The 24,182-nt window shown below is 39.8% G+C and overlaps 1 protein-coding gene across 1 annotated transcript in view; it reads left to right on the top strand.

Moving 5' to 3' along the window:
* LOC116495691 (ubiquinol-cytochrome-c reductase complex assembly factor 1) overlaps positions 1-18,976 on the top strand; it is a 51,147-nt gene extending 32,171 nt beyond the window's left edge. Inside the window, exons 8-10 of the mRNA XM_032198354.1 lie at positions 12,971-13,048; positions 14,429-14,542; positions 17,109-18,976. Coding sequence (XP_032054245.1) covers positions 12,971-13,048; positions 14,429-14,542; positions 17,109-17,243 — 327 coding nt within the window. The 3' untranslated portion in view covers positions 17,244-18,976. The remainder of the gene's footprint in view (positions 1-12,970; positions 13,049-14,428; positions 14,543-17,108) is intronic.
* The last annotated feature ends 5,206 nt before the right edge of the window (positions 18,977-24,182 follow it).

Below are 24,182 nucleotides of genomic sequence, written 5' to 3'. Positions count from 1 at the left end.
TCATAAATGCAAAAGAGCAGCAGGTACTGCTTTCAGAGTAAATTTAGTATTATGTGATTATGGAAATCTTATTAACTTAAGTGTGCAGGCAGATGCATGTGTGTGTAATAATACCTTGAAAATACCTGGACCATGGTGAGGTCTGGAACAAATAGTAAGCATGGTGATGAGAGCTTAATGGGGTCTTTCTCGTGTTCACTTTTTATTGTAGTTCTAGATTTGCCAGGGATACCTGATACTGAAATCAAGGTATAATATATGCTTGGGTTCTTTGCAGTTGACCTGCCCACAGTTTGCTGCAAAGTCTGGTATTAAAAAAAGTAAATAAATCAAATTTCCCAGATGTATTTGCTTCTGTTGCCCTAAGGTAGTGTTTGTCATCTATTTTGTGCCTTCCTCTGGTGCCTGCAAAAACTACACTGGAAGCTGCCGTGTGACTTTTCTAGAAATACTTTTCATTATTCCCCGCATATACCTGTGTGACTCACTTGCCAAAACTGATTTTACTGTGCTGTGGTTGTAGATGTTAACTGCTGCCTCATGTTCCTCAAATTCTCCAGAACATAATGTAATTCCCAGAATTCAAATGTTGAGCAATGGAATTGCTTCTCACCACAACTGCACTATCTTTATTTTCACAGTGTAGAGATGACAGCAGAAACAGGGAAGTGATCGGTAGTGAACCTGTCTCAATTTCCAGGCTCAGCAGAACTGTTAGCAGTTAGGTTTTCAGTGTTCCTGGTTCCTGTCATTGCTCTGTGTATCACTTACTGTATCTTATGCTTTGCCTGTGGTCAATACAGGGTGGAATAATGTGTTATGCTAGGTGTTTAGGAAACTGTTATCAGCTTTCTATTCTTTTGGAGTTTGTCCCAAAATTCCACAACGGAGATCAACTGATCAGCTTGGCTAAGTCTTTGGAGTCTCTTCGAAGACAGGCATCTCATGTGGATGTAATTCTTTATTAACACCAAGCTGTTGCAGTGAAAATATATATACACTTTTAATCTCCCTTTCTACTAAAAATACCCAGACCAATGTCTCTTCTAAATCAAACCATTGAGAGGTTCCCCATGTACTTTGATCATATTGTTGCTTGTGCTTTTCACTGCCAGTCGAATGTCACTGATATCTTCTGTTTCCTCTTCAAAATCTGTATAACTTAAGCTTTCTTTATGTTTGTGGTACATGTCTGTATGAAAAGACAATAACATAAGCATTAGTTAGGGTTCCAGTGTGGTGCAGGGATGCTGCAGAGGGGCTGACATGAAAGGGCTGAAAATCCTGCTCTGGTTCTTCTGCAGATGCTGTTAGGCCACCCTATCATGGCACGTCTATCTGTGAATAATGCCATGTCAGGTAGTATTAACTGAGCATGAGCATTTGACCCCAAAAGAAACATGGTAACTCTTATGAAACATAGCAGCTTGATGACTTTATGGGAGTACATCATGCCAGTCGTTTTCTGTACATATTCAGCTTCCATTGAATGTTTCCAAATGCTAATTCTGTCCAAACTAAGGAGTGGTTGAAGTCCTACATTTGGCACAAATTCTGGCCTTGTCTCCACAAGGCACAGATAAAGTGGTTTTGGGATCTCTTCTCTTGTCTTTATTTTGAAGCAACTATGTTTTCTTCATTTGTGTCTGAGGGAAAATGTGTGTGCAGCTTTGCAGACTACTCTGTTTACAGGATGTCCTGGTTTCAGCTAGGATAGAGTTAATTTTCCTCCTAGTAACTGGTATGGTGCTGTGTATGTGGAAGAAGGGGCGCTGCGCGGAAGGAACTGCAAGACTGTTGTCTCTGTGTCAGCCAGTACAATGACTCTAATAGGATCTTTGTCATCCTTCCACAATATTTGTGCAATTGTGGTGATGAGCCTATACCACTCTCTCCTGTTATAAGAACAGGGTGCTGCTATTTTCATTGCCTTTTTTGCTTGACTCTTTGGTTTTGTTAGTTTACTTCTGCATTGATGACTTTTTGTAATAATGCATTGGCCATATTATTGTTTCCTGATATGCCTCATTTTGGCATTTACTTGTAGTATGTAGGTAATTACTTAAGGTCTTAACTTACCTCACCCATTCTGCATGGTTTTTGTTTTTCCTTCCTCTCATTGTTCTTGATAACTTTTGCATTGCCCTGATGCCTGAATTCACTTGAGCTTGTATCTTTTCTCCCTTTTTAGGTTTTTCACCTGCTTTCACAATTGCTGTGTCAGTATGTCTCATACTTCTCCCTTCCTAACTATCTTTTAGAGAATTAGTCTATTTCTCTACCCGTTCCTTTTACCTGTTAATTCTTTGTTTCCTTGCAGAATTCCTTTCTGTATGTCAGACTGGCACCACCACCTCTCTCCATTCTCTTGTTTTCTTTGATGATCATAATCCTGTTATAGTCATGGTGCCAGCTGCGCCTGCTCTCCGTTCCTGCCATGCTGCTTCACTGCTTACACAGGCATGTGCTGACTCTGTTTGTCATACTCTTCTAGCAGCCTCATATTGCAAAGGTCCACAAATAAACCTCATGATCTGTCTTCTCTGCTAAACCTACTCTTGAAAGTTGAAGCATCTTCATGACTTTGGTTCTTTCAATCCCAGATCTTTCTTTTAGTTCCTTTTTTTTTATCTGAACACATGCTTTCCCATGCTAAATACTAGTTGCATATTTGCCATCTTCAGCATTTTCCGCCGTTTCTGTCCTTGTGCCTCATCTTTTTCTTTCTCTGACCTAGACTTGATTCATGTGTCTTCTGAAGACTACTGCTATGATCATATTTGTCTGCTTGTCACTCACTATGGTGTTAAATCTCCAGACCATCTCCCCTAGTTTTTGTGTTTCAATTGCCTCTAGCGGTTTACGGAGGAAGATGGCTGGTAGTCTTAGAATCAACAAATTATCTTGATTGGGAAAGACCTTTAAGATCACCAAGTACTACCATCAACCTGACCTACCAAGTCCCATCACTAAAGCATGTCCCTCACTGCCACATCCACACACCTCCTAAATACATCCAGGGACAGGGACTCTACCACTTCCATGAGCAGGCAGTTCAATGCTTCACCACCACCTCTGTGAAGAAGTTCTTCCTAGTATCCAAGCTAAATTTCCCCTGGTGCAATTAGAGACCATTTCCTTGTGTTCTATCCCTTGTCACCTGAGAAAAGAGACTGACATCTGCCTGGTCCTGCTGGTCACACTATTTCTGATGCAGGCCAGAAGGCCCTTGGCCTTCTTGGCCACTTAGGCACACTACTGGCTCCTGTGCAGCTGGCTATTGACCAGTACCCCCAGGTCTCTTTCTGCTAGGCAGCTTTCCAGCCACTCTTCCCCAGGCCTGCACTGCTACCTGGGGTTGTTGTGCCCCAGGTTCATGGCCTGGCACTTGGTCCTGTTGAATGTCATGCAGTTGGCCTTGGCCCATCAACCCAGCCTGCCCAGATCCCTCTGCAGAGCCCTCCTACACTCATGCAGATTCACAGTTCCACCTAACTTGGTTTTGTCCTCAATCTTATTGAGGGTACACTCTCTTCTCCTGAATGCAGCTCTGTGCCACTTCAGTTGTACAACTCTTCAAAGTACAGTCTTAAATTCTGCTGCAGAAGCAATGTCTTCATGTTTATAATGTACCTACTGCAGTGCCTAGTAGTCTGGCTAGGTAAGTGGATTGCAAATGTTTATGTTTTTCTTAGAGCTCAGTTTATTTTGTTACTTCATTTTCTGACTTCTCCAGCCTGTTTTATCTGTTCATAAAACTGCCAGTTCTGTGAAGTCCTTATTTTTGACTGCTTTTGCTAACAACTCCCACAGTAAAATAAATGGTGCAAATACAATGCATTCAATAATTGCAGTGCTGTCTTTCATGTTTTTTCCTTTGCTGTCTTTTATTCCTTTAATATAAGCAATTTTTTTGTACACATCTAAGCAAACTTTTCTGTTTTCCATGCTGTTTTGGGAATCTCAGTAGATTCAATTCTTTCTATTCCCTTGTCTGTCCTCAGTTGTTTTATCTTCTTCTGTTTCAGATCACGCACAGCACTTACTCTTTCTCTGTTGGTATTAACTAGATAATTATTGTTACATTTCTGTTAGAACTTGAATGTTTTTGTCTCCATATTCAAAGGGTAGGAAATAATGCAAAAGGTTAAAACAATTTAACCAAAGCACCAGCATATCTGATCTTAGAAAGAGATCTATGTTGCTAGCATCATATTGATTTTCAAATTAATCACATGGCCTTGTGGTCATGAGAATGACTGAACATAAAAAGGGAGATTCAGCTCATGGTAAGGAGTAATGTGGATGGAAGACTGTGTCACTAAGGTCTTGGTGTATGGAAAACGAGCAACACTGATCTGAATTCATTTTTGTATGGCTTGGGCATAGATGTCATAACTCCAAATGTATGTGGAGGGTAACAGAAAGCAGCATTCCTGTGAATGACCAGTTGTTCTGGGAATATCACCTGAACTATATATTCACTTGTCTAGTTCATGCTGAAGGTACTAACGTTTTCTTCTATTTGTAGCTGTTAAATGAAGACTTTGGTTTTTGAAGCTGAGGAAATTATAGAGACACATTTAGTTGATGGAAGTTTGTGGTGATAGCCCAAGAGGACAGAGCTGTGTACAAGAAGATTGAAAATAAAGTCTGAGAGTATCCTAATTTTCCCCTTTTGTGTTTCCTGTTTAATTCTGTACTTGCAGGGGAGAAGATACTGCGTATCTAGGTTTCATCTCTGTTATTTAGGAAACTGCAAAAGGAAATTTTTGCCTTTTTAAAATCCTTGATTGCTCTTTTAGGATCTTCTGAAAGTTTATTTATCCATGGAAGCATCAAGTCTGAATGAAATACAGAATTGGGAAAACTCACAGTATCTTACCATGCGGCTTTTTCATGGTTCACTTTTCTCCTTTGCCTTTTACTTGAGGGCAGAACTAGGGTACAGAAATAATTTTTGTTCGCTTCTGAAAGGTTACAGTAATAAAGAAACTCTTGTTAACATCAGAGTATATGGCAGGCAGGAGTTTTCACAGTCTGGCATTGTTTATTTTACCAGCAATTTGGAACCTTCTGCACTCTTAAAATATTGGCAAGAAAATATTTAACTGTTAACTATTCTGTGGCATGCGTGTGTTTGAAGCCCTGGGGAGGAGGAGTGCTTGGGGAAATTGGGTTTTTCTCAGCTTATGATTGAAACCAGAAGGTGCAGAATATTGGTAGAAGGTGAGAGTATTGTGACTTCAAATTTCAATTTTATTCGAATGTAGAACTGATGGGAGAATGCCAGGCAGGCCATGTATGAGCAGGGCTGTGATAGGAAATACTGTGAAGTCTGATGGGGCAAACACAAATAAGCCAGGCTGCTGGACACTACAGAAATGAATTTCAAAGTTAGATAGTGAGAGTGAGTGTTTGCATTTGTCCTGACCTCAGTCACTGGATAAAGGCTGTACAGTACTAGGTGTTAGCATCAAGGATTAGGTTTACTAATTGCATGGAATCTAGCAATTATTCCTCAATTTTGAAATGAAATAAAATGAACTCTTTTTTGTGTGTGGAGGGTTTTCTTGGAGAGGAGATGGCAACTGCTTTGGGGGACATACTTGTTCCAACTCAACAGAAACTTGGAAACTTCTTGGAGAAAGAGTATTTTCCCCTGGGGAAGAAAATAATTAAGGAAAACATGCTATTTGGTATGAACAAGATCATTCTTGTATTTGTGCATAAAATGTAGCCTCTTCCAGTAAGATTACTAAAAGCTACGCTAAAGATAGGTTTTGTTTTTCTAATCACACTAGCTTATTTCAGATGAATTTCTATGAGGTCAGCAACCTGATGATTGGAATCCAGGATCATCTAATGGTCTGTGGCTGTCTTGCTGCAAGTTAGGACAGGAACAGATATATAGACAGAGATGCCAATCTCTCTGCAAATATCAGCAAAAAATGAATGAAATGGAACATGTTAAGTAGTCATCTTCTAATGTCAGGTGAAGATCCAGTATACAATTTCTAACAATGACCAGAGATATTTGGGAAAAAGTATGAGAAAGAGAACAAATGTGTAGCATGACTTCTGGTATGTCCTCTCAGCATTCACTGATGTGTAATATGAAAGTTGCATAAGGACTGTCATATTTAGTGTCTACTAGCAGAGCAGTCATCTATGAACATGTAGTCCTTTTTTGACCCCTTTCATATTTTTTGTGTATTAATGTACTGTGACAATGACTTCTACAAATTAATGAGATTTTTTTCTCTACATGAGAAAATACTCCTGTTTATTTTTTATGTATTGGTTGGACATTTCATCAGCTTCTTTCTACATCTGGTTTCATGAGAGGAGTAATTCCTTGTTTACCTGCTGTATACCACTCATGGTTTTACCTTCTCCATCTTCTTTCTCATTCATTCATGAATACTACTAATGTGTCCTCTCATGTGTCTAATCCTCTTGGTATTTTGTGTTTTTTATTTTTTTATATATTTTCTGAGATGAAAAAGTATTATGTGCAGCGTTTTATGTATGGGCACGCTATGGATTTGTGGTGGAAGAGGTTCCTCTTGTACTACATTCATAATACTGTATTATGTTCATAATAATTTATGAAACTTATTCATCTTTCTCCACTATTGAATGTTGAGGTGAAATTTTTGAGATAGCTCCTTTAAAAACTCTAATTTCTTGAATTGTGGCTGTTAAGCAAGGGTACATTGTTCTGTAATTTTTTTTCTATAAATTATTACTTTTTCTTAACATCTACTATTAGTACATTTATCAGTGCTGAAATTTATTCATAATTATCTGTGATTGTTAATCAATTTATTATTGTGGTTTTTTTAACTACTTCGTACTAATGGAAGTCAGGATTTATCAGTCTGTACTTCCTTGGGTCTCCTGAAATACTTCTCACAATTGACTCTACCTTTTGTGGCTCTGCAATCATATTAAAAGCTACCTAATATTTTTCATGTAGTTTAGAACTTGAGGAGCACAGGGATTTTGTTGCTCCATATTTTTGTCAAGTTGTTTTAAATCTTTTTCTATGGGCAGATCATACCACATGGAATACGAGGGACTCAGAATGCTGGGTGGTAGTGAGGTGGTGACAGAGCTTTGTTTATTCACTGCCTCATCCAGTGAAACATCTTGGCCATCAGATGAAGCTAGTAGGTGTTAATTTAAAGAGAAACAAGCAGGAGACAGTGGTTCTCCTCACGGTTAGTAGACAAGGGAACTTTTTGCTGAAACATCTTGTAGATGCAGAGAGTTCACTGGATAAGTTGCTTGAAATAAAGACCTTCTGAAGGTTAGTATATAAACAGATCTCAAGGGCTGAGAAATGCCCTGAGCTGAAAGTGATTGGGAGAATGCTTTGAGGAAGCACAGATAACCTTGCACTCTTTACTTCTCTTGCTGTATCTGACTGCTGTTGTGTGTTGGGTGGATCCTTGGTCTGATCCACTACATTTTTTTTCCTACTAAGGATTGTGTGTGACTTCCTCATAGTTATTCAAGTTTGTCTCAGTAATGAGACCAACTTTTGCAGGTTCTCTGTTACCTGCTCATGTTGAATATCTACCCTAAAAATTTACTTAGCTTTACTACTGTCTTCTCCAAGTGCCTCTTTGAAGCTTCTTTGTTTAGCTTCCTTTCAGTTTCTCAGACAGAATTCTTGCTTCTGGTTCATTCAGAAACATTTTAATGATCGGTTTTAGGCTTTTAGCAAGTAGGTCTTTTAAAGAAGCGTTACAGCAAAAACTCTCTACAGCTGCTCACCCTTACAGAAGCAGCCCAACTAGACAGAGAGCACAGCAATTTGACCTCTCTTCCATGATCTTTCTCTTGAAAGGTTGTCAATGAGCTCTGCCAGCCACATACTACAGAGAAAAGAAGAATTCAGAACAAGCCGCCATATATTTAATATAATTAGGATTGTATTGTGACCTACTCTGCATTTTCACTTGTTACCATGGCAAAGTTTCCAAATTAATAGACTGCAGTATAGAAACATACCTCATTTTCTTAATACTGGCTGTCTAGTAGGGGTGGCCATCAGGTTTTCCTGAAATCTGTAGATAATGTAGTATAACTTGCTTTTCTATGTCTGCTTAAAAAACAGATATGCTCTAAGGTGTGTTATTGATGATTGTACAGTTGTTATGAAGGTAACAGAGCATGCAAAAGTCTTTTTCCATTAACATGTTTTTATAGATTGAAGGTTTTGGCAGGAACTGGTTGTGATACAATCTAAATAAATTTAGCTTTTTTTTTAGGTTAATACGATGTCGAACATTTAAGGTGGCTTTAAAGACTGTTCTCTGAGTTAATTATCTTCTGTGGTACATTACAAAATTAATGTCTCTTAATTAGAAAATTAGATTATTTTAAAAAGTTACTATTTTAAAGTGTACGGGGAATCACAGCTGCAGCTAATTACAAGCCAATACGCTTGACCTTGTTTGAAGACAAAGAAACAGGATGGTTAATAAAAAACTCAAAAAAAAAAAAAAAAGATTGGAAAAATACTTTCTGTAATATCTTTGTCATTTCACAACTATGCGAGATTGCCTGAAGGAGCTAGCGTTTTCGTCCCCTTGCTATGGAGGTATTTTTAATCTGTTTTATTAGTTTAATCTTCTTGATCTTAGCTGCAGTCTCAGTCCCTTTCAAAATTGCTGTCCTACAAGTAATAGTTATGTTATTAGAAGAAGTAAAAGGGTTGTATGCAGTCTTTTCCATTTTATGCCATGTGCATTTATTAAAAGGTCAACAAAAACTTAAAAGCCCATATATAACTGTATGTGGTTATAATATATGTAAACACATACAATAAGTCATTCTTTCCAAATGCAGATTTGGAGAAGGTCTGGGGGAAAAAAAAGTCTGAATGTTTGAGGATTGACAAAAAAATAATTGTGAATGATTAGTCTTTATGTCCTTCAGGAACTCCTGCCGACACTGACTGCTCTAGTAATCAGAAGTGTAAACAGAAGTGATTCATGTTTGTGGCAGCATGGCTAACAGAAGTCATAGAATCACAGAATTCACAGAAGTCCTCAGAGTAGACTCCTTCATAACAACAGAAGGATACTCAGAGCTGTGTGACTAGTTTTGCGCAAGAGATGGACTGATTTTACTGTATCAGCATAAAACACTACTTTGCTACTACAAGTGTGACTACTCTGGGAGTGCTCTGATGATGCAGTACATCAGTGTACCTAGTGTAAACATTACCTTAACAACCTTGTCTTAGTTTGAAAAGAGGACTGTGGTGACACATTTACTGTGTACACACAAAAGAGCAAATACATTCTACAGGAGAAACATTTTATTCTAGAAGGAATGGTATAATGAGAATGAGGAGGTGGAAGCTAAAGCCAGAAAATTCAAATATGAAATGAGATACACATGTTCAGCTGTGAGTGTGATACACTTTAGCCAAACACAACTTACTGAGCTTAGTACAGAGGGAACTCAGTGAAATGTAATGGCCTGTGATATGCAGAGGGTCAGGTTCTATGATCTAATCATTTCTTCTGGCTGAAATCTCTTCATAAAAAAATCTAGTTCAACCATAACTTATGGCCTAAAGAGAGGAATTGCTGCATGAAATTCAATGACTAGTGCTTGCACAAGGTGAGTTGGAAGTGTCCCTTCTGACTTTATGGTTGGATTAATGTGTTAAAGTAGCTTAATGTCACAATACATGCGAGCAAAAACCATAACAGAAAGATACTCCTGTTAAAATGCTTTCAAGTAGCATAGCCTGTGGAGATGGCAGCTATGCCCACACTAGTGTGTACTGTGGCCTAGCAGGAACATGCATGTTGAGGGAAGCAGTTAATGATCCAGCATCCCTGATGCATGGGCTGAATCCTTATGTGGTGCTGGTGTTGGGCTGATCCTATGACCTGGATATCTCTTAGCAGGCAGAGCACATCCCAGCACATTTTCCAGCTAGTGCTCTTTGAGACAGACTTCTCTGCAGTGTAAACCAAAGCTGGTAGGGAGGGATGGAGAGGAGATTGATTATGAAAGAAGATTCTCCATCCAACCAGAGATTAGTATAGGCTTATCCTAAAGCACCTTTCTTTTTAACTGTACACCTATATGTATGATAGTTCCATACATGTATAGTGTACACAATGAAACAGTCTGCTCTTACTTTCCTAGAAATTTTGTTAGAATACGAACCCTTAACTGGGATTTGATATAGTAAACTGCCTGATGTAGCAGTAATACTCAGCATCTGGCTGTTAAATGATGCATATTGAACTTGAGGCTGAAGATAAGATTTCTCATTGCAATATAGTAACGAAAATGCAGTGTGCACGCTGTAGTTTGGCAGGCGGAATGTGGGATCACAGATTGCTTTAATGAAAAGTTGCAATGTAGTAGAAAGATGTACAAAAAATACATATATACACATATATATAAAATATATATGAACTAAGGTAGTTCTGTATGTTAATTTAGATGATGGTACATTCATTTATTCTGGTGACAGTTCTACAATGGATTGTTGCAAAGAAGGCAAAGGGCTGAAGTCCCTAGAAGAGCTCCAGATGTTACGGATTTTTTTTCTTGTTATTAGCAATTACTCGCTTGGAGTTGTCTAGCATTTTTTGTTCTTAATAATGAACTGTGGAAGAGTCAGCAGAATCATGACCAGCCAGATCATGAAACTTGGTAGTGGTAAGAATATGTAGAAGTTTGAAAAGAGGAAGCATTTCCAACAAACCGTGATTTAGATTTTCTCATTTTTCATACTTTATAAAGGTGTTTTGTTTTTTTTTCCTACAGTGTTTGTACTTAACCTCTGCTGTTGTATTCTTCAGAAGCTGCAGTATTCCTTTAAACATAATTTTATTGCTAAGATACTGCTTCATCCCCAAAGTCACATTTTATATTTTAAACTGTTTGTCTTTTAAGATGTATTTATTGCCATGTTTGTTTAACTTGGTTATCTCCTTCATCAATCTGTTTCTTGCTAACTTAAAGCTGTTGCTCTTTGTTTTTAGTATAGAGGGCTGCTTCCCTGGGGAAGTATAGTCCAGGACTTGTCTCTGTAATGGGACTATTTGTTTTCTTTGCCCCTTGCAGTTGCCTGCTGTAACATTTGTAGTATGTGTTAAGTAATCCTTGAGGTAACATTTTTATTATGTCATAAAAAGTGCGTGGCAAATATATAATAACTCATGGAATTTGTTTGTTTAAAAATGGAAGGATAATTTATTGAGTGTGTTACATGAGACCTGCTCCCCCTTATTAGAGCTGTAGAAGTGCAGCTTATTTAGAAGTATGTTCTATTGAGAAAAACCACGATCTCTGACATACACAGAAAGTTTGAGCATGGTTGGGTAGAAATGACATCATAGTTTATGTACTCAATAAAAATTTAATTAAGTCATTACAGAAGTTGCAGTCATCATTTAACCCTCTGATTTCTTATGGTTAGTTCTTTTTTTTAAACATTCAATAATAACCAGTCACCAAATCTTGATAGCCTATAAAATATCTGCATGAATTTTAATAGCTTAAATTAATGGGAAAATATGAGTAACTGACATAAAAGGAATTTTCCTTGTGTTTGCCCTATATGCATTTCTATAAAAATCGACTGATGAAAAAAGATAGTGGTTTAATGGAAGAATATTTAACTGGAGATTTGCTAGTGTGGCAAAAACTAATTCACATTTCGATAGAAAAGCTGTTGCATAAGCACCAAGTTGAGTACCCTTAAGGATGCTAAGAATTTAGGACATGGCTCATATTTTCATAAGTATTAAGATACTAAATATGCAAAGTTTTCACAGCTTTTCTTTAGCCTTGTGATAAGCTGTACATCAAAAAGCAGTAATGCTCAGTCCATTGTAGAATTGACTACCCTGTATTCCTGTTGACAGTTTTTTATAAAACCTGCCTCCAAGATGCAGTCTCATAGATGAGTATTCTGCTAGTATGCAGGTATTAAGATAATTATCTTTGCTTGTGAGGTCTGTTTAAAACAAGAACAAGCAAACAAACAAAAACCAATGGAAGCATAGGTCAACCCTCAGGAAAAGAACTGCTTATTAAACCACTCTGTTGATAGAAATAAAAAAATACAGGCAAAAGAAGTAGATGGTTTGCCTGAGGGAGGTGCACAGAGTTATTTCAACCTTCTCTCTACTGATCTCCTTTTGTTCTGTCTTAATCTCATGTAGGGGTTAGTTCTGCAAGCCAATGAGTGGCTTAGGCTATAACCAGCAAATATTTAAGCAATTGTTAAATTTAGTTAAAAGTCAGTGTGGAACTTAGACTGAGTCACACAGCATGAGGGGAAGTACCTGTGTCATCACAAACTGAAAGAAATTCAGTCATAGTGAATAACTAGTGCATCTGAGTTTCTACTGAGATGCTGTAAGAACAGAATTCATGTGATTCCCAAATGTACAAGTCAATATTGAGAAGTAATAGTAAGAAGTGGTAGGGATGCTATCTTTAGTATTATGGTATTTCTACTGTGACAGGATGCCCAGCTCTGAGGCCCATGCTTTAGGAAAAAAAAAAAAAAAAAAAAAAAAAAAAGGACAATGCAGCTTAATAGTTAAAATGCAGAGGAGTCTTCATTATCTTATTCTGTAGTGCTACTGAAAGAGAACAGCCTTGCCTTCACTCTTCACCCAGTTGTATCTTTTCCTCTGTTCATGTAGCTCTGTGTCAGCACTGGTGGCTGAGAATTTTTCTGCCATTCCTTGACTTTATAGCCATAACCTTGACTTTGTCTTTCTTTTGTGTACAGACTTAATTGAGCTGCGTTACACGTTGTTCTAAAATCTTTAACTATAGGAATATCATTTCTTACAGACAAATTCTAACTTACATTGGTCAAGGCGCTTTTTCTTCTTTTCCTACTGATAATAATTTTTTCATCACCTCTTTAGATCCCCTACAGAAGGTTTTCTGCTTTATTTTTCAGATTAATTCTGTTGTTCTAAAGGAAGATTTGAGAAGTATGGTAGAAAATTTCTATGCAGCTCTATTTGGATATGATGAGGTAAGAAGGATGTTTTCAGAGAAATGTGCAAGAACAAATAGACCCAACTAAGTCACTGAACACAGAATATTGCAGATGGGTAAAGCATTTGCTATATGTATTGTTGGAGAAATGTTACACTGTAAGCAGACTTCTTGGTGATAATCTTATGCCTTTTTAAGAAAAAAGAAAGCACCTGACATACTGATTTAAACCATTGGACATAGAAGAAGGAATATTCTTTGTTCTGTTTCAATGTCCCTGCTGTCAATAAATAATTTTCTTCCTTTGAGTCCCATTGTATTCAGCTATCCTTCGAGAGTAAATAGAGCATTTATAAAGAACGTGTAAATGTGGAAGTATTTATAGGAAGTATCTGATCAATATAGGGAGGCAACAGTATCACTGTGCATAAGCATCTGTGGGATTTCCAAGGAGAAAATCCAATTGCATCAGCTCTTTTAGTAGTTATTTTTTTCCCTTCAGTGGATATTGTTCTTCATATGCTCTTATTCACGGGGTGGTATTTGCATTCATGTGGTTATTTTGCATTATTAATACATTATTAATGTCTCTTAAATTTAAACTTCAGAGTTTTGGACAGTGTTATGAATGTGAGTCTTTAATCTAGTTTTAAGTGTTGCCACGATGTGTCTGTGTCTGTTTTGTTTTTTTTTTTTTCTCTTTTTGTTGACAGTCTTTTTGGAAACAAGATGTCTAATTAAATTAACGACAAATATTGACCTCTTATCCACTCTTTCCTTTGGCAAATGTTGTCAGCAGAGGCAGGAATTATGATACTATGTACTATGATGAGAACACCACGTAATCTAAAAAGACAACAAAAGTTGGAGAGAATTTATAGAAAAGGTGTTAATGGATGTGATTCTCCTATAAGCCAAATTTAATATTAGATTTAATGGAATATCTAGATAGTTCTTGATGAAGAGTTCTCTTTTTCTCATTTAGTATGAAAAACATAAAAGCAAAGCAAAATAGCAAAGTCCTCGTTACTTCTCTGTGACATCATATTATGCATCCTTTTCCTCCAGTACGTAATTGGAGAATTATACGTCCTCCAATTGTCGTGGTCTTCACAAAATTTTGTAAGGTGGTGTTGTCTTCTTTGTAAAGCCAAAATCTTTGTGGTAAAGTTTTCATAACAGAAATGCAGTGATTAGCTCCTGCATTTAGGAATATCCTAACCTAGCTTTTTTTTCCAGACTAATTTGCCAGAATATTTGTTACAGACTGCTCTGCAAGTTACTTAATTTAAGGCCAGGCTTGTTCTCCGTTCTGTAAAAGGAGTGATGTTGATGCCTTTTTATATGTTGCTGTGGGCTTTGAGGCATCTAATATTGTCAGTTGGCAAGTAATTTTTAACCCACCTCTATACTTTAGGGAATTTTGTCTGATGATCACGTTCTGGCAGCAGCTCTTTGGAGAAACCTTTTTAACAGGAACTGCGAGGACCCTCGGCATCTGGAGTTACTCGTAGAGTATGTGCGCAAACAGGTATGCTACAGCTCATAACGTGAATTCTCTTCATTCTCTTGGTTTGTATATTGAATGTTTATTTTTGCTTGCATAATATGTAGCTCATTTCTCCTTATCAATATCACTTTTTTAATGTTGATTATTTTTTAGAGAAAAAGTAAAACCATAAAAACTGACTGATATTCATTGTGGTTTGATGAAAAATAACTACAGAGAAATTCACAGAGGATTGAAAGCAAACCTGTATTCCTTTTTTCTGGGCCCATGTTATCTTCTGATACTGAACTTAATGGACTGAACAAAACACATAATCACTATAATCACTTGCCTGAAAAATAGGGTGAAAGAATAGATTTTTGAAATCTGGAAGGTGTATGGAAGGTGAGTGGGTGTGGTGGTTTCACGCCAACACATACCTAAACTCTGCCATGCTGCACTCTCACTCTCCTTCCTCAAAAGAACAGGGGGAGAAAATATGATAGAAGAAAAGCTCACAGGTTGAGATAAGGACAGGGAGACCACTTGCCAATTTTCATAAAGGGTAAAAACAGACTCAAAGTAGGGAACTTAATGTAATTTATTGCCTGCAACTAACAGACTAGAGCAGTGAGTACTAAAAGCAAAGTATAAAAACACCTCTCTCCCATTCATCCCCTTTTACCACCTCCCCTGAATGGCACAGGGGAATGGGGAATGGAGGCTGTGGTCAGTCCCTAATACTTGGTCTCCAATGCTCCTTCATGGTCACTCCCTGCCCCTGCTCCAGCATGGGATCTGTCCCACGGGATGCCGTCCTTCCCAAATTGATCCTGCATGGGCTTCCCACAGGCAGCAGCTCTTCAAGAACTGCTCCCACATGGCTCCGTACCATGGGGTCCATGTGTCAGGAGCAAACTGCTCCAGCGTGGGTCCCCCTCGGGCAGCAGCTCACCCCAGATCCCCTGCTCCTGCATGGGGCTCCTCCATGGGCTGCAGCATGGAGATTTGCTCTGCTGTCATACCCATGGGCTGCGGGGGGACAGCCTGCTCTACCATGGGTCTCTCCACAGGCGAGCTTCAGCTCCATACCTGGAGCACCTCCTGCCCTCCTTCTGCACTGGTCTTGGTGGCTACGGGTTCTCTCTACGTTTCCTCACACCTTTCTCACAGCTGCTGCTGTGCAGCAGGGTTGTTTTTTGTTTGTTTGTTTTGTTTTGTTTTGTTTTGTTTTCTCCCTTCATCATTGTGCTCTCTGGGGGTGTAAACAGCATTGCTCACTTTAGCCACCAGTGGGCCCTTTTGGGTCACCTGGCTGGAGTTGGCTCTTTTCTAATATGAGGTAGCTCCTGGGCTCTTCTCACAGGGACTGCCCATGCAGCCCCCCACACTATCAAAACCTTGCTACATAGCCCAGTAGAGCAAGGAAAGGCTGAATGCAGGTTGCCACAGGTTGCTCGGGATGCCGAAATTGTACATGGGTTTTAATGTCACTGGCAAGTCTTATCGAAGAGAAATTTGTCTAGGGTTAATAAATGCAGAGCAACAACCTGAAGCTCAAAATCTCTGTACTAACATATTTTGTGAGGGAGGGAAAATAAGGAAAATAACATTGCATTCATGCATTGTATTCAACTCCTGCTGGAGAATCTGCTATGGACTGTCAGAAACAGGATGTTGTGCTTAGGTGGCTCTTCAGTCTGATCCTTGTTGCCATGGATGTATTTCCTCTGTTGAGAAATTCCTTCTCAGATTATCTTTTATTGCTAGTAAACACTGGAAATCCCTTATGTAAGATGTCTTTCACATGTGTTCTTGCTGATCCTGTCTTTAACAGTGGCTATTATTGGATGCGCAGAGAAGAATGTAACAACAGGGCAAGTGTGTGTGCTACTTCCCTGGTTGATTCTTAGCAATCTATGCTCAGGCTTCCTGAGCCAGAGGTGGTGTTTCTAATTTTTAATGCCTCTTGATGGGCTTTTTAGTTCCTTTCCCTCACCCCAGTGCTTGCAATGTCTTATGGCAGCAAGCATGGCATTTACAATGTGTTAACGCTATGTTATGTGACAATAGTACTTTGCTTAAATGTTTTGTTTGCGTTGCACCTTGAAATTTCATTTGATGCCAATTATTTCTTGTAGTGTAAGAATGTGAGTTCATTCCCTGTTCATCTCCTTCATCAGCCTGTGCGTTTTTGTAAATCTCAAAAGTTCCCTGCTGGTCAGGTTTTTTCCTACAGTGAAAAGCCCTGGTCTATGTGAAACCACTTTTATGAGAGCACTCCTTGCAGATAATGGTACTAGCAGTGTGTCATTTGAGTTAACTGCTTGGAAGATGAAATGAATCATGTTATTTTGCATCTTTGTCCTGTTGCCAAACTTTCAGAGGAAGCATTAGCTAAGGAATTAGACAACCTTGCGCAGTTAACTCCAGTTGATCTGCAGATACTTATCTCCTAGCCTGCCTGTAATGCTTAAGCAGTCATAAATCTTTTTCAGTGTACCTCTCACAAATGGCAAAGTATACCAGAAAGTAGCGTGTTTGCGTAGCTCTTGAGGGCCTTTAATGAGTGTCAGGATGCCTTGCACTAACACCCTGTCTCTTGCAGGTGCAGCACCTGGATGCACTGAGCGGGGAGGACCTGCTGTTGACGGGTGAGGTGAGCTGGAGGCCTCTTGTGGAGGACAACGCCCGCAGCATCCTCAAGCCCCTTTCCCCTGTTTACAATGACGAAGGACTCTGAGAGCATCTCTCAAACCAGCTTGGGAAACATGCCTGAAATTGAACTAGGCAGAGGCTGTGAGGTCAGGAAGTGAAAACTGCTGTTGAAAAAGAGCGTATTTAAATAGATATCTTATCTGTGGTAGCTGAATAGCAAATCGGACAGCCTTACTCTTCTGAATATTCACCTGTGAATAAAGCTAGTTGGTTTGGGAACCTGTGTTCTTTTTATGGCACTGCCTGGTCCTTGCAGACAAATTGCAAGACCTGCCTTCCATCTTTGGGAAAACAGATGTTTTACCATGACTTATAATTATCTCCAGAAGCCATTTCTGTCCTTTGCCTCATTTAGAGAGCTGCTACATACAGACTGTACGGTGTTCCTTTGCTTACTGAATGGTTGTTAATACAAATCTGAGCTTTGCATATTAGATGTTAATATATTCTAAAAGCCTGATATCAAGATGGCATGGTCCATTTTTGCTTTAATAGAGTTAAGAATTGCTTTATCAGGTTCTGAAGGATTTTCCATGAAAATCCTTTTCAGGAACTCTTTGCACAGGAATAGGAGGTGCAAAGAATAATGCATGGTCCCCAGTAATCCTCTAACTCTAACCATCTTAATGAGGAAAAAAAGTCTGAAACATGGCTGGGCTGTTGCTAAAAGCTACCTCAGAGCACTTGGTATTTCAGAGGAGCTCTGCCATGCTGATATTTCCATATTCTTTTGAGAGCTGTGGTATAAGAATTTCTTCATGAAAATAGCATCTATGTTTCTGTCCATGGCTCTTAATGGGATAGGACTGTGCTGCCCTCCACTCCCAATGCAGTGGTCCAGGGTTTTTCAACAAGAGCTGTCAACCCCAATTAAAAGTTTATATGGCTGTGCAAGCAAATTACCCCAACACAGTAATTACGGGAGCAATAGCTCCACTGATTAAATCAGCAGAGGCTGAGGTGTACTGCGTAGGTGGATGGTTCACCAGGCTATTTCCAGGTCAGTGACAAAAACAGTTTTCATTTCTCTCATGTCTAAAATTGTAGTCTGTAATAAATGCCAGTCTGGGTAAAAATGTTGTGTATGTGTTTTCTGGGCCATACGTGACTTTGATAAGAATAAGCCCTATGATATTAGGGTGTATTCCTAGTAACACTATTAAGCAAAAGTGGAGGAGGATGATTCTTAGTTGATGAAATGTTATTTCTGCTGAAAGAGTGACTGTGCCTGGCTGTGACTGTTCTTTATGACATTGTATTCTTCATATTGTACGTTTTGTTGAATAGTTGACATCCCTCCTCTGTGTGAAGAGCAGTGGGATGTTGAAAATAGGCTCTCAAACACTGGTCTGCATTTTTTTTAGCCTTCACTTAAGGAACCTTCTCTATACAAAAAAGGCATTTTGTTATTTTTTTTCCAAGCCGAACTTCCTCAGTTTAACTTGTTATAAAATGAGTCATGTAAAGAAACCCTCTATGTGTGAGGTGTATCCCTTCTCTGTGAAAACATTACAGACCAAACAACTTGCTTGCAGTTTATTTAAGATGCTTTTGTTGAAAGCTGAGCTAAGCAGAGAAACCTCTTATGTGTGAAGTATTATACAGTGTATGTGAGATAATAACACCTTGTAATTCATTACAGCTGGGTTGTATTTACATAAAAGAAGGCTGAGCTGTGTAGGAATTTGCTGATTAATTTATTTTTAATGGGAGTGAAGTATACCAAGTACCAAAATAAACTTTACTTTGTGTATCTTACTGCTCCTGAAATAGGTGGAAAAATTAATGGTAGATATTTTGGCTCAAAGCTACATACATTAATTCATATACAAAACAGTCATTTAAACTTTAACCCCTTTCCTGCTATGTAATTTAAACCTGGACTCATGTTATTCATGCCATGGGAACACAGGACTGGGTGTACACCACCCAACCCAAAGGACATGGTGCTGCACACAGGTCAGAGATTGTGCAGTGTCTGTGGCACTGATGCTACAGAGCCAGCAAATCAGTAGTAGTCGTGGGACTGCTAGTCTGTGGATGGCAGTGCCATTAGGAGCATGGGTATTGAACAGCCAAATGGTCAAAACTAAAGCTTTCCTAAGTTTATGGGCAGGAGGCTTCAGAAATATGGTGCCAGACTGTGGTTGTTGGCATCTGTTTTTGTGCTTATTAATATGAGAATAGAAAGACCTATGATCATGGTTCTTTGCTTGCTCCAGAAAATACTTTCAACCACCCCTCTGTTACAGAGCTGAGCCAGCAGTCACAGTGTGTTTTGGACAGAACCATGTGGGGCACATTAAGACATTAGAAGATTGTTACAGACCTAGGAGATAGAAAATGTATGAAACGAGTGATCTTTGTTAGAGAGGAAAAATACATGGAAGACTACACAGGACTTTGCTTCCCAGACATTAATGACCTGGAGACAGCATTTGGATGTAAAATGACTCCTCTTACTCTTGATGCATGCCAGTAGGCTAGAAATATGCCATTGCCTACATCTTATGACATCTTTACAACCAGATTTGAGAATCCTTGAGAGAGTGTACATTTCCAGTAGCAAAATCTGCACCTTGCAAGCATTACAGGAGCAGTGGGTAGCAGTTAAGTGATTCCTGTGTACACAACTGCTCCAAGTGCAGCAAAACACAGTTCTTTTAAAAAAATATTGCAAAGGCCATCTTTTCCAGTTTTCCGGGTTTTGCAAAGGGAATCATCAATGGTATTTTGCTTATGGACAATTCTTTTTTGCTTCAGCATGGGGACACTTACTGAGGTTTAGGTTTATATATATGTGGAAATCCACTTCCTCTGAAAGGAGCTATGTTGAGCATTTTATCATCCAACCTGTGATATCCTGAATCATATACAGAATTCGGATGTTGCTGGTTATTTCAAAGGAATTGCTCTCCCAGCTGTGGCTAAAAATCCTGAGACGCAAACTCTCAGAAGCACTCATTATTTCAGCTAGGTTATTGTGGCTTCCTTGTTACTGCAAGCAGAAAATGAAGGCCAACCCTTGGTGTCCTCCTTTCCCTCTCTGCTCCTGTGCACCAGTAGTAATGTAAGTTCATGTTTTTGCCTGCAGGGTCAAACTTGGGAAGTCCCTTACTCCAGAGTAATATTTGGAGACATTTTGGGGTGCAGAGCAATCATCTGATACCATTGGATGCCTAATTTTTTTTTTTTTTGTGGTTACATGTTTTTCTGCAGCTCATGTCATTACCTGTGTCTCTGTGTTCACACCCCTTTGTTGTATTCCTATCTAATAGTTTTCTCTTGCTTCTCAATACAGTTAAAGTTAAATACACTAAGAGCACAAACATCCTTGATGATGTCCAGGTGTCTCAGCCCTGTTGAAATGTAGTTACCACTTCCCAGATTTCTGAGACCTGTCCTCACCTTCCACAAAGTGTAGTTTTTAGTCATGTTCCTGCCACACCAAACCCTCAGGGCAGAACTGTGGCTCCTGACATAGCAGCGGGATTTAACCACTGACCTGTCTCATTTATACTGCCTTTGGTTTGGCAAATAAGGTAAGCAGAAACTGGAGACAAAGAGCAAATTTTTCCACTCGAGCTTTATATTGGATGAATGTAGAGTAGATGAAGAATAGCCATGGGAGGAGAACCATCAGCTGGGAGAGGATGGTGACTAGTTCTGCAAGCGTGGTCCCTGAGGTATGCACCTCTGCATGACACCACTTTGAGAAGCAGCAGGAGCCATACCAGTACAGACTTACCCTGGTGACCCACACCCATATTCTTTGATACTTTGAGCCTTACAAAGGAGGTCTTCATTCAGAAATTCTTATCAGCGTAGACCTGGTGCAGTTTACTTGTAGCGTTCTCCAGGACAAGTTTAATCCTGAGCGTGTAACAGGTTCTGTACATCCCAGAGATGTGCTGAAGTACTGCTGTGAGTGGAGAAGTTTCCTGATCCACTGCACAGGTATGCTGAGCAATTCATCACCCATCTTGAGCTCTGAAACTGAACTGTGTGTGGCTTCTTCCAGGAAGGTGAAAATAACAATGTTGGAAGTGGTAAATGTTTATAATAATACCTAGAAATTACCGAGTGTGTTTCTAACTCTTCTGCTTAGTACAGTTGTGCCACAAATGTATAGGATTCTGCCCTCCCCATCTGCCTCTTCACGTTTGCCGCTCTTTGTTTCATCTCTCGTATAGTCTCTCATACATTGAACTTCAATCAAAACTTCTGTGTCTGTTTCTCAGCTGACACAGCAGTGCTGCGTCAGGCTTGATTGGGCCTTTGGTGATCTAAGGGCAGACTTAACACCTCTTCTAGCAGCTGGGATGACAGTACTACCACTGCAGCATGCCTTGGGGAGCAATATCTCCACCTTTGGGCATATTACATCTGCACAGCCTGGCTTCAGCACTGTCTGTCTTTTCATGAAGGTCCGAGAGGCTGAGGAGAGGTCAAAAGCTTGCACAGGAGCCTGAGAAAATTGGCAAGGACATGGGAAAGACCCTGACGCTCAACACGAGAGTGCTAGGCTCTACTGCTTTAGAAAATTGTGCTGTGCTTGTGAAGCGTCCACCTCTCTTCTGTGCCTGCAAAGGAGTTTTGCCCACTGATGCTGGTGGACCTTCTGTGCTGTGTTGGGCCAGTTGCATGACAATCCTTCCCAGGCTCCTCTGGTGAGATTTTCTTTCCTGCTTCCCTTCTTCAGGTGTATTTAACCGTCCTGCACATCCTACATAGGTTCTTGAAGTTGCTGAACATGTTGAGGGAGTACTTGTTTTGCTTACAGTCATTAAACCTGCTCAGCAGCTTGCTCTGCTCATTTGTGGGGCAGAAGAAAAGTTTGGGCCTCATCTTTCCACTGGGAATGCAGAGCAGGAGCTCACATAGGCACAATCCCATGTTTTCTAGTGCATTTCAGTGGCTGCACCCAGCATCTTTAGGGGATGTGGCAGCAGACCTGCCTGAGGGACCTGGGATGGACTGGTGTAAACAGAAATATCTACAGCCCTGTTCTTGTGCAGGTGTTTCATGTAAGAGGACCCTGCAACACGTTGCTGAGGCTGGATCCTGTTGGTGTTGGCATGCTACTGCAGCTCTTCAAGGAGGTAAGAGCCACCTCCATGCATATTTAGGAAGCAAGGAGTCTTGCAAATGCAAAGCTTTCATTAATGGTTACGTCACTGGCAAAAGGAGTGAGCTGGGCTCATATTCATACCTCATCCCACCTGCCTGTATCCTGGGCTGCTCCACATCCTGTCAAAGTGGGGCATCCTGTGTGGATTTGGTCATTGTCTCACATCCTTACCTTCATATCCTCTTCCTGCTGATAACTAGGCCCACTGACATTACAGTGCCCAATTCCATTTCTATGTATTTCCTTTGGAAGGAGAGAAGGAAAAGACATCTGAATGTGCTTTTTGCTGTGTTCAGCACAGAGCAGCAGTGACCAAAACTCAGGCTTTTCCCATCTAGCTGTAATATATCTGGCCACTGAATCCTCCTCAGTGGAACATTTCTGGGTTTTATGAATTTCCAGAAATGCCTATAGATAAGTGTGTTTGAACACCACGATGTTTTATGGTGGAGGATGTGAATTTCAGTGCTGAAATAGAGGTGAAAGAAGGATGTTGGATTTCCTGTATTCCTGGGTGCATGGTCTTCAAGACCTGTGCTATTAGGGAGTGAGGAGGCAGGCTCCCTTCCACTTGTGCTTGAAGAGGAAGTGGCAGGTACATTTTGTGGAAAGTCCTGGCAAGGTGTTTATGCTTGGTGAGCTCCAATAACATCTGTAGTAGAGCATGAGGTATTGCCTAATGCTTGGATCCTGACTGAGCCCAGGTACAGCTGTCTAGAGACATTCACTTGGAAGTGGGAATCAGTATGCATGTTTAGCCAGAGGGGAGTTTTCCCCTTTCTGATTGCAGAAAGTGTGTAGACAACACTTCCAGATAAGATCCTTTTAGCTGGCAGAAATTATCTGATGTGATTCCCACATCCTGTGTTGGCTGATCAGACTGAGGAGTACCAATTATAGACATCTGTTTCCCAGACAGGAACAGGATATATCTCATCTAATTTTAGATGTCTGCATGGTAAACCTCTGTCACTTACCTGGACAACCTGAGCTCTCCTCTTCAGCAGAGAAATACCTTCATGGTACATTTCATCTTACCTGCTTCAGATGTCTGCTGCAGTGTGAGCTGACTCCCAGGAAAGCTTTGCCTCTTTCCACTGACCAACACTGAAGAAGCCCAAGCTGACAAGCTTGGATGGAGAGATTTACACCATAGTTGCTTTCATGTGCTGATGTCCATGAGAAATTACTGGAGGGAGAGCAGGTCGCAACCAAACACTAGCTGGAGACAGTGGAAATCTCCTTCTAGAACCAGAAGCAGTTGCTTATCTAGCAGAAAACACACACCTGATGACCTTTTAATGTATATAAATATCAGAGAAGAGGGTGTTGAGAGGATGGAGTCTCTTTTCAGTTGTGCCCAGTGACAGAACGAGAGGCAATGGGCACAAACCAAAGCACAGGAGGTTCCAGCTGAATATGAGGGGGCACTTCTTTACTGGGAGGGTGACGGAGCACTGGGGCAGGTTGCCCAGTGAGGTTGTGGAGATATTCAAACCCCACCTGGATGCTATCCTGCGCAATGTGCTGTAAGTGATCCTGCCTGGCAGAGTGGTTGGAATAGATGATCTTCAGAGGTCCCTTCCAACCTCAGCCATTATGTGATTCTTTTAAAAGTTTATGCTCATTTTAGCTCTTTAGAAAGGCAAAAATAAAGGTGATTTTGCCCTTTTTTATGTTATCACTAGGGCAATGTTATTGCCCTGACAGAGCACCTTGAGAAGAACCATCAAATGTTTTACTTCCTTCTTTCCTTCTTTACTTCCTTCCTTTTCCCCCTAAATTTCTTTACATTTAATTTAACTATTCACCTCACCATTTTAAGTTAATATC

This window comes from Aythya fuligula, chromosome 16 (genome assembly GCF_009819795.1).
Source record: "Aythya fuligula isolate bAytFul2 chromosome 16, bAytFul2.pri, whole genome shotgun sequence".
NCBI lineage: Eukaryota > Metazoa > Chordata > Aves > Anseriformes > Anatidae > Aythya > Aythya fuligula.
This window is presented reverse-complemented; position numbering and strand designations above follow the sequence as displayed.